This window comes from Nicotiana tomentosiformis, chromosome 2, assembly GCF_000390325.3.
Source record: "Nicotiana tomentosiformis chromosome 2, ASM39032v3, whole genome shotgun sequence".
In the NCBI taxonomy this organism is placed as follows: Eukaryota; Viridiplantae; Streptophyta; class Magnoliopsida; order Solanales; family Solanaceae; genus Nicotiana; species Nicotiana tomentosiformis.
Window position 1 is genome coordinate 166,216,520 of NC_090813.1, and position 10,246 is coordinate 166,226,765.

At 42.1% G+C, this 10,246-nt stretch overlaps 1 protein-coding gene across 1 annotated transcript; it reads left to right on the plus strand.

Moving 5' to 3' along the window:
• Positions 1 to 2,676: 2,676 nt before the first annotated feature.
• LOC138906013 (uncharacterized) lies at positions 2,677 to 6,259 on the plus strand. The gene is made up of 5 exons (XM_070194531.1): positions 2,677 to 3,567; positions 4,243 to 4,343; positions 5,191 to 5,311; positions 5,429 to 5,562; positions 5,827 to 6,259. The coding sequence occupies exons 1-5, from the start codon at positions 2,677 to 2,679 to the stop codon at positions 6,257 to 6,259; spliced, it is 1,680 nt and encodes a 559-aa protein (XP_070050632.1).
• The last annotated feature ends 3,987 nt before the right edge of the window (positions 6,260 to 10,246 follow it).

Genomic DNA, 10,246 nt, shown 5'->3' on the forward strand with positions numbered 1-10,246 from the left:
GAAGTTGAAGATTTTGATCGTAGGTTCACTTTTAGCTATCGATCTCGAAATTTGATTTTGGGACTTGAAATAGGTCAGTTATGGTAGTTAAAACTTGTCTGCAAAATTTGGTGTCGTTTCGAGTTTATTTGATAGGATTCAGACGTTTAGTTGTAATTTTAGAAATTCTTGAACTTTACTTTGAAATTCATGCATTTTAGTGTTCGATTCGTAGTTTTAGATGTTATTTTTGTGTTTTGATCACGCGAGCGAGTTCGTATGATATTTTGCGACTTGTGTAGATTTTTGGTTTGGAGCCCCAAGGGCTTCGGTTAATGTCCTTAAATGATTTTGTTACCACTTGCTCTACATTCTAATTGATAAATTGCTCCCATGCTTTAGTTGAACTTGTTGCCTCTAAAAATGTTACATGTTTTCTCTTTCATTGTTGATTATCATGATTTGAAGATATTGTTCGTGTTATCTCTTTCATTATTGCTTATCATTACTTGAAGTTATTATTTATGTTATCTCTTTCCTTGTTGATTTCCATTATTTGAAGTCATTGTTACATGTTATCTCTTTCATTGTGAGTTATTCTTATTTAATATCATGTTTATACATTGTCTCTCATTGTTGAGTTATTGGTGTTGAGGTTATGAAAGCCGTTATCACGTTGAGGCGAAATCGTTATTGTTGAAACATCTTCCCTGTTGAGCATCTCACATTCATTGTTGTTGTTGATATTCTTGTACCTGTTATGGTGGAACCATGGGCTATTGTTGTGGAAACATTGATATTGTTGATTGTTGGCAAGTTGTGATATATTGGCACTAGGAGTGCAAACTGTTATTGTGATGTGATATTGATGCACATGCGGCGGTATAAGGCTTGGGGTTAATGTGCATGCGGCGGTATAAGGTGGGCTAAAGTGCGTGTAGCTATTTCGGGAAAACTGTCCTATTTCAAATGTAAGGCTCACGCGACAGTATAAGGAAAGGTTGTGATTGAGATTGTAAATTGTAAATACGAGGCGGTACCTTGGTTGTGATTCTTGATACATATCTATGAGGTGGTACGTCGGTGGTGATTCATATTGTACACGAGGCGGTACCTCATTGTGATTCTTATTGTTTTGTTCTTTCTTGTTTTTGGTCAGTTATTGTCTGAACATGATCATCTTGGTTCTCTTTAACTGATCTCTTTATGTTATTTCCGTGCTTACAATTTCGGCATTAGTTCATGATGTTAACTGTTTCGTATCAGTTATTTCTCCGCTTTCCATTATTTATCCTTATTATGTTTTCATACTGTTTATTTATATCCTGGTAGGTGTCTTAACCTGGCCTCATCACTACTCTACTGAGGTTAGGCTTGATACTTACTGGGTACCGTTGTGGTGTACTCATACTACGCTTCGACACATCTTTTTGTGCAGATCCAGGTACGTCTGCTCGTGCCGGATGCTATAGTTGACTGAGTAGCTGCCCTTGGAGATTTCAAGGTATACTTGCTCTACGTCCGCTGGTCTCGGATTCACCTTTCCTATTTTTACTTCCTATTGTATTTTCTTTCAGATAGTGATGTACTAGATATTCTAGTTTTTATTCTATAGAGCTTATGACTCAATTCCACCGGTTTTGGGGAGTGTATTGATGAGATTCTATTTTCGGAAGGTTATATCAGTTATTCAGCTTTGTTTTAGTATTTTGTTAATTAGTTCTGCCATGTGATTATTAACTGTTAGGCTTACCTAGTCGTAGAGACTAGGTGCCATCACGATATCCTATGGAGGGGAAATTGGGGTCGTGGCAAGTTGGTATCAGAGCTCTAGGTTCATAGGTGTTACGAGTCGTAAGTAGGTTTAGTAGAGTCTTGCAGATCGGTATGGAGACGTCTGTACTTATCTTCGAGAGGCTATGAAACTGTTAGGAAAAACTTCACCTCTTTGATTCCTTATCATGCGAATTGGTTGACTCCGACGATCAGACACCCGCGCCCCCTTCTAGAGCCACAAGAGTTCGAGGCCGGGGCGGAGGCCAAGGAGGGGAACGTGGTGCAGCCAGAGAACCTGCCCGAGCTGTGGCAGAAAAGCCATCACTAGCTCCAGTTGGGAGACAAGCACCCGAGGCGCCTGTTGTCACCCCTACACTTTAGGAGACCCTCGCACAGTTCTTGAGCATGTTTGGCACTCTAGCTCAAGCGGGGTTGATTCCACTTGCACCAGCCACATCTCAGGCTGTGGGAGGAGCTCAGACTCCCGCGACTCACACCCTAGAGCAGCGGGTCCAAGTTGATCAGGTCCCAGAGGTTATACCGGTACAACCTGTTATTCCAGTTCAACCCGCAGTTAGGGCAGCAACATCTGAGGAGGAGCATCTTAGGCTTGAGAGGTTCAAGAAGTATCACCCTTCTACTTTCAGTGTTTTAGCTTCAGAGGATACACATAGTTTTCTTGAGGAGTGGCACCGTATTATCCGCACCATGGGTATTGTGGAGACGAGCGGGGTTGCTTTCACTACTTTCCAGCTATCCGAAGCGGCATATCAGTAGTGGCGAGTGTACGAGGAGGGTAGCCCATCCGATGCAACTTCAGTTACATGAACTCGATTTTCAGAGTTATTCTTGATGGAGTTTGTTACCTAGAACCTTAAGGATGCATCGCGCACGGAGTTTGAGCAGCTGCGCCAGGGTACTATGACAGTGTCGGAGTATGCTGTCCAATTTAGTGACTTGTCCAGACATGCACTTGCCTTGGTTTCTACAGTTAGGGAGCGAGTCCGCCGATTCATCGAGGGGTTCAACTATGGTATTAGATTCAGCATAGCCCGAGAGTTGGAGATAGATACACCATATCGGCAGGTGGTAAAGATTGCATGGATGTTGGAGGGTATGCTGGGGCGTGAGAGAGAGGACATGGAGGCCAAGAGGCCTCGTGGTACGGGAGGATTTAATGGTGGTCACACTGCAGCTACAACCCGTCATGGTAGAGGTTGTGTTAGCCATCCAGTTCACTCAGGACTTCCAGCTTCTAGTGGTATACCGTTCCTGCCGAAATCTCAGGTTGCACACTTTGCTCAGCCATTTTCTAGTGCACCTCCTGTATGGGGTGCCTTCAGCGGTCAGTCCAACCGACTAGGCCTGAGCCAGTCCCAGCTGCCACGCCCATCAGGAGCTTGCTTTGAGTATGGTGATACCCGCCATATGGTTAGAGACTGCCCTATACTCAGGAAGGGTGCACCTCCCCAGACTACTCAAGCTCCACAGATTCAGTCAGGTCCACAGACTTCTCAAGCCATGGTTGCTGCCCCAGTTGTCGCTCCACCCATAAAGCTAGCTAGGGGTGGGGGACGGGCGGGTAGAGGTTTCCCTAGAAGGGGAGGCCAATCCAGATTCTATGCTTTTTTGGGTAGGACGGAGGCAATTGCTTCAGACGTAGTCATTACAGTTATGGTTCCGATTTGCCATAGAGATGCATCAATCTTATTTGATCCGGGATCCAATTATTCATATGTGTCATCTTACTTTGCTCCGTATTTGGATATATCTCGTGATTCTTTGAGTTCTCCTATTTATGAGTCCATGCCTGTAGGATATTCTATTATTGTGGATCGTGTGTATCGGTCGTGTTTAGTTGTTATTGGTGGTTTTGAGACCAGAGTTGACTTAGTATGGTAGACTTTGATGTTATCTTGGGAATGGACTGGTTGTCACCCTATCATGTTATTCTAGATTGTCACGCCAAGACTGTGATGCTGGCTATGCTAGGTTTACCATGGTTAGAGTGGAAGGGTGCATTAGATTATGTTCCTAGCAGGGATGTAACATTTCTAAAGGCTCGACTGATGGTTAAGAAGGGTGTGATTCTTATCTAGCCTTTGTGAGAGATGTCAGTGCTGATACTCCTACCGTTGAGTCAGTTTCGGTAGTGAGAGACTTTCTAGATATATTTTCGGTGGATCTTCCAGGTATGCCGCCCGATAGGGATATCGATTTTGGTATTGACCTGTTGCCGGGCACTCAGCCCATTTCTATTTCACTATATCGTATGGCCCCAGCAGGGCTGAAGGAGTTAAAAGAGTAGTAGCAAGAGTTACTCGATAAGGGTTTCATTCGGCCTAGTGTGTCACTGTGGGGTGCCCCGGTCTTGTTTGTGAAAAAGAAGAATGGTTCTATGCGCATGTGTATTGATTACCGGATGTTGAACAAGGTTAAGTGAAGAACAGGTATCCATTGCCACGCATTGATGACTTATTTGATCAGCTACAGGGTGCTAGAGTGTTCTCGAAGATTGATTTGCGGTCAGGTTATCATCAACTGAAGATTCAAGATCTAGATATTTCAAAGAATGCCTTTAGGACTCGGTATGGTCACTATGAGTTCCTTGTGATGTCATTTGGGGTGACCAACACCCCAACAACATTTATGCACCTGAAGAACAGTATATTCCAGCCCTATCTTGATTCATTCGTCGTTGTGTTTATTGACGACATCTTTGTGTACTCCCATAGTCGGGAAGATCATGAGCAGCACTTGCCAGACCTTGAGAGAGAAGAAGTTGTATCCAAAATTCTCTCAGTCTTAATTTTGGCTTGATTCAATGGCGTTTTTGGGTCATGTGGTTTTGAGTGAGGGGATCAAGGTAGATCCGAAGATGATTGAAGCAGTAGAAAGTTGGCCCAGACCATCTTCAGCCACTAAGATTCGGAGTTTCCTTGGTTTGGCCGAATATTATCATCGTTTCATATATGGTTTCTCATCTATTGTTGCACCTATGACCAGATTGAACCATAAGGGTGCTCCTTTCAGATGGCCCAAGGAGTGTGAGGCGAGCTTTTAAAAGCTCAAGACTGCTTTGACTATAACCAAAGTGTTGGTGTTGCCTACGGGCTCGGGGTCTAATATTGTGTACTGTGATGCGTCACGTGTTGGCCTTGGTGCAGTGTTGATGCAAGATAGTAGGGTGATTGCCTACGCGTCTCGACAGCTAAAGACCCATGAGAAGAATTATCTAGTCCACGACTTGGAGTTGGCAGCCATTGTTCATGCATTGAAGATTTGGCGGCATTATTTGTACGACATCCCTTATGAGGTCTTTACCAACCACCGGAGTCTACAATATCTGTTCAAATAGAACGATCTTAACTTGCGGCATTGAATGTGGTTAGAGTTGCTTAAGGACTATGATATCACCATTCTATATCATCCCAGGAAGGTCAATGTGGTGGCTGATGCCTTGAGCCGAAAGGCGGAGAGTTTGGGGAATTTAGCATATCTATTAGCAATGGAGAGGCCATTGGGATTGGATGTTCAGGCCTTGGCCAACCAGCTTGTTAGATTGGATGTTTCGGAGCCTAATCGAGTTCTTGCTTGCGTGGTGTCTCGGTCTTCTCTATATGATCGTATCAGAGAGCGTCAGTATGATGAACCTCAATTGCTTGTCCTCAAGGACACAGTTCAGCACGGCGATGCCAAGGAGGTTACTATCAGAGATGACAGTGTGTTGCGGATGCAGGGCCGGTTATGTGTGCCCAGTGTGGATGGGTTGCATGAGTTGATTCTTCAAGAGGCCCACAATTTGCTGTACTCCATTCATCCGAGTGCCGCTAAGATGTATCAGGACTTGAGGCAACACTATTGGTGAAGGAGGATGAAGAAAGACATAGTGGAGTATGTAGCTCAGTGCCTAAATTGTCAGTAGGTGAAGTATGAGCATCAGTGGCCAAGTGGTTTGCTTCAGTGACTTGAGATTTCAGAGTGGAAATGGGAGCGATCCACCTTGGACTTCATTGTTGGGCTCCCATAGACTCAGAAGAAATTTGACGCAGTATGGGTGATTGTGGATAGGTTGACCAAGTCGACTCTTTTCATTGAGGTAGTGACTACCTATTCTTCAGAGCAACTGGCTCAGGTTTATATCCGCGAGATTGTCTGGCTTCATGGTGTACCGGTATCCATCATCTCTGACCGGGGTACACAGTTCACATCGCATTTCTGGAGAGCTGTACAGCGTGATCTAGGCATACGGATTAAGTTGAGTACAACATTTAACTCTCAGACAGATGGACAGTCTGAGCGCACCATTCAGATATTGGAGGATATACTTCGCGCCCGTGTTATAGATTTCGGGGGTGCTTGGGATCAGTTCTTGCCACTTGCGGAGTTTGCCTACATCAACAACTACCAATCGAGTATTCAGATGACTCCTTATGAGGCCCTATATGGGAGAAGGTGTTGTTCCCAATTGGGTGGTTTAATCCGGGAGAGGGTAAGTTATTAGGCACATATTTGGTTCGAGATGCTTTGGAGAAGGTCAAGATGATTCAGGATTGACTTCGTATATCCCAATCTAGACAGATGAGTTAGGTAGATCAGAAGGCTCGCAATGTTGCATTCATGGTCGGAGAGAGAGTCTTGCTCCGGGTTTCACCCATGAAGGGTGTGATGAGGTTCGGGAAGAAGGGCAAGTTGAGCCCTAGGTATATCAAACCTTTTGAGATCCTTGAGAGGATTGGTGAGGTTGCCTACAAGCTTGCATTGCCACCTAGTTTATCTGCGGTTCATTCGGTTCTCCATGTATCTATGCTTCGGAAATATTATGGTGATTCATCTCATGTTTTAGACTTCATCACAGTCTAATTGGACGAGGATTTGACTTACATTAAAGAGCATGTGGCTATCTTGGACAAACGGGTCCGGAAGTTGAGATCAAAGATCATTTCTTCAATAAAGGTTCAATGGAGGGGTCATCCGGTCGAGGAGGCGACCTGGGAGACCAAGCACGACATGCGGAGTCATTATCCTCATCTATTCACCACTTCAGGTATGCCCTTATGCACGTTTGAGGATGAACGTTTGTTTTAAGAGGGGGAGAATGTAACGACCCGATCGGTCGTTTTGTGTAATTGCTCCATGTTACCCCTTTTTATGCTTCTCACATATGTGTTAATAATTTTATGACTTGCGGGGTTGGTTAGTTTTGTTCCGAAAAGTTTTCGGGTTGATTTGGGCCCTTTGATTCTTGACTTAAAAGTTCAAATTAAAAATATTAACTGAACTTTGACTTTTGTGAAAACGAGTTCGAAAATTTGTTTTGATGGCTTCGATAGCTTCGTATCGTGATTTTGGACTTGGGCATATGCCTTGAATTCATTTCGGAAGTTCGTAGGTCGATTTGTGTTGATTTGTCGAAATTTGGCAATTTGAAGTTGAAAAGTTTGACCGTAGGTTGACTTTTAGCTATCGAGCTCGGAATTTGATTTTGGGACTTGGAATAGGTCTGTTATGGTATTTAGAACTTGTCTTCAAAATTTGGTGTCATTTCAAGTTGATTTGATAGGATTCGTACGTTTAGTTGTAACTTTATAAATTCTTGAACTTTACTTTGAAATTCATGTGTTTTGGTGTTCGATTCGTAGTTTTAGATGTTATTTCTGAGTTTTGATCGCGCGAGCGAGTTCGTATGATGTTTTAGACTTGTGTGAATTTTTGGTTTGGAGCCTCTAGAGCTCAGGTGAGTTTCAGACATGTACCAGAGTGTTTTGGATTGAAAACCAGAAATCTGTGTGCAACATCCTCTGGTGTCACATTTGTGCACACCAGGTTTGCAATTGCGAGCTTAGTAGGGGGGCCTCAGGTGTCGCAATTGTGATGCCAAGCTTGCAATTGCGAAGTGGTCTGGGATTTGGGTAGTTCGCTTTTGCGACTAATATGTCGCTTTTACGAGGGCAGCAGGGTTCGTAATTGCGAACCCAACTTCGCATTTGCGAAGAGCTTCCCAGGCCTGTCAGTGCGGCAATTGCGAGATTTTCTTCGCAATTATGAGGGTTCGCATCATATAGCAATTGCGATAACTACAGCTGAACATAAGGGGCGAAAGTCGGGATTTCACCTCTCATTCTCTCATTTTTGAACCCTAGACACGGTAGGAGGCGATTTAGAGAGGGATTTTCACCTATAAACTTTGGGTAAGTGATTTTAATCTATTTGTAATCATATTTCATCAACATATCTTATATTTTAACATCAAAATCATGTGAATCAAAGTAAAAATTTGTGAAACTTTGTTAAGTTTTTGAAAAATAAGAAATTAAGTGTTGAGAGTCGATTTGGACTCGAATTTTGAAACTAATCACATATATGAACTCGTGGGCTCATGGGTAGACGAAATCTACCATTGGACCTAGGTTTTGACCGGACGGGTCCCGAGTTCACTTTTGTTGACTTTTTGAGAAAAGTATATAGATCTTAGTTTTGTCTATTGCAATTAATTCCCTTAGTATTGTTTGATGATATTAAGTCGATTTTGGTTAGATTTGAGCCGTGTGGAGGCGAATTTTAAGGGAAAAGCTATTTTCGAGTGTTGAATTGGCCTAGTTGAGGTAAGTATCTTGCCTAACTTTGTGTGGGAGAACTACTCCTTAGGATTGGTATTGATTGATTCATTGTGCTGTATGAAAGTCCTGTACGTAAGGTAACGAGTAGGTACACAGGTTGTACGTGGTATTTGATCAGTTTAGGCTACTTAGACTCTTTCCATGCTTTAATTGAATTGTAGTGTCATGCCTAAATTCTCATAGTCATTCTATTCTTACTTGTGTTAGTCTATCCTTACATGCCTTAAATGATTTCGTTAACACTTGTTCTACATTCTAATTGATAAATTGCTCCCATGCTTTAGTTGAACTTGTTGCCTCTAATAATGTTACATGTTATCTCTTTCATTGTTGATTATCATTATTTGAAGATATTGTTCGTGTTATCTCTTTCATTATTGATTATCATTACTTAAAGTTATTGTTCATGTTATCTCTTTCCTTGTTGATTTCCATTATTTGAAGTCATTGTTACACGTTATCTCTTCCATTATGAGTACTTCTTATTTAATATCGTGGTTATACATTGTCTCTCATTGTTGAGTTGTTGGTGTTGAGGTTATGAAAGTTGTTATCACATTGAGGTGAAATTATTATTGTTGAAACTTCTTCCTTGTTGAGCATCTCACATTCATTGCTGTTGTTGATATTTTTGTACACGTTGTGGTGGAGCCATGAGCTATTGTTGTGGAAACATTGATATTGTTGATTGTTGGCAAGTTGTGACATATGGGCACTTATGGTACGAGTTGTTATTGTGATGTGATATTGACGCGCATGCGGCGATATAATGCTTGGGGTTAATATGCATGCGGCAATATAAGGTGGACTAAAGTGTGTGTTGCTTGTAGGGGAACTACGTGAAGCTACACAGCGTCATAAGGTGGGCTAAAGTGCGTGTAGCTATTTCGTCAGAATTGTTTTCAAAACCTATTTCAAATATAAGGCTCACACGGCGGTATAAGGAAAGATTGTTATTGAGATTATAAATTGTGAATACGAGGCGGTACCTCAGTTGTAATTCTTGATACATATCTACGAGGCGGTATGTCGGTGGTGATTCATATTGTACACGAGATGGTACCTCATTGTGATTCTTGTTGTTTTGTTCTTCCTTGTTTTTGGTCAGTTATTGTCCAAATATGATCATCTTGGTTCTCTTTAACTAATCTCTTTATGTTATTTCTGTGCTTATAATTTCGGTATTAGTTCATGTTGTTAACTGTTTCGTATCAGTTATTTCTCCGCTTTCCATTATTTATCCTTATTATGATTTCATACTGTCTATTTATACCCTGGTAGGTGTCTTGACCTGACCTCATCACTACTCTACTGAGGTTAGACTTGATACTTACTGGATACCGTTGTGGTGTACTCATTCTATATTACTACACATCATTTTGTGCAGATCTAGGCATGTCTGCCTATGCCGGACGCTAGAGTTGACTGAGTAGCTACCTTTGGAGACTTCAAGTTATACCTGCTATACGTCCGCAAGACTCGGAGTCACCTCCTCTATTTTTACTACCTGTTGTATTTTCTTTCAAACAGTGATATAATAGATATTTTAGTTTTTATTATATAGAGCTTATGACTCAGTTCCAGCGGTTTTGGGGAGTGTATTTATGAGATTCTTTTTTTCGGAAGGTTATATCATGTATTCAGCTTTGTTTTAGTATTTTGTTAATTAGTTCTGCCAAGTGATTATCAACTGTTAGGGTTACCTAGTCGTAGAGACTAGGTGCTATCACGACATCCTACGGAGGGGAAATTGGGGTTGTGGCAGATCGCGAGGGTCATGCCGCATTCGCGATGCATATAACTGGGTAGTGATTATAAAGTACTCTATTTCAGACCTTGAGCTCATTTTATCACATTTTTGAGTTGGGGAG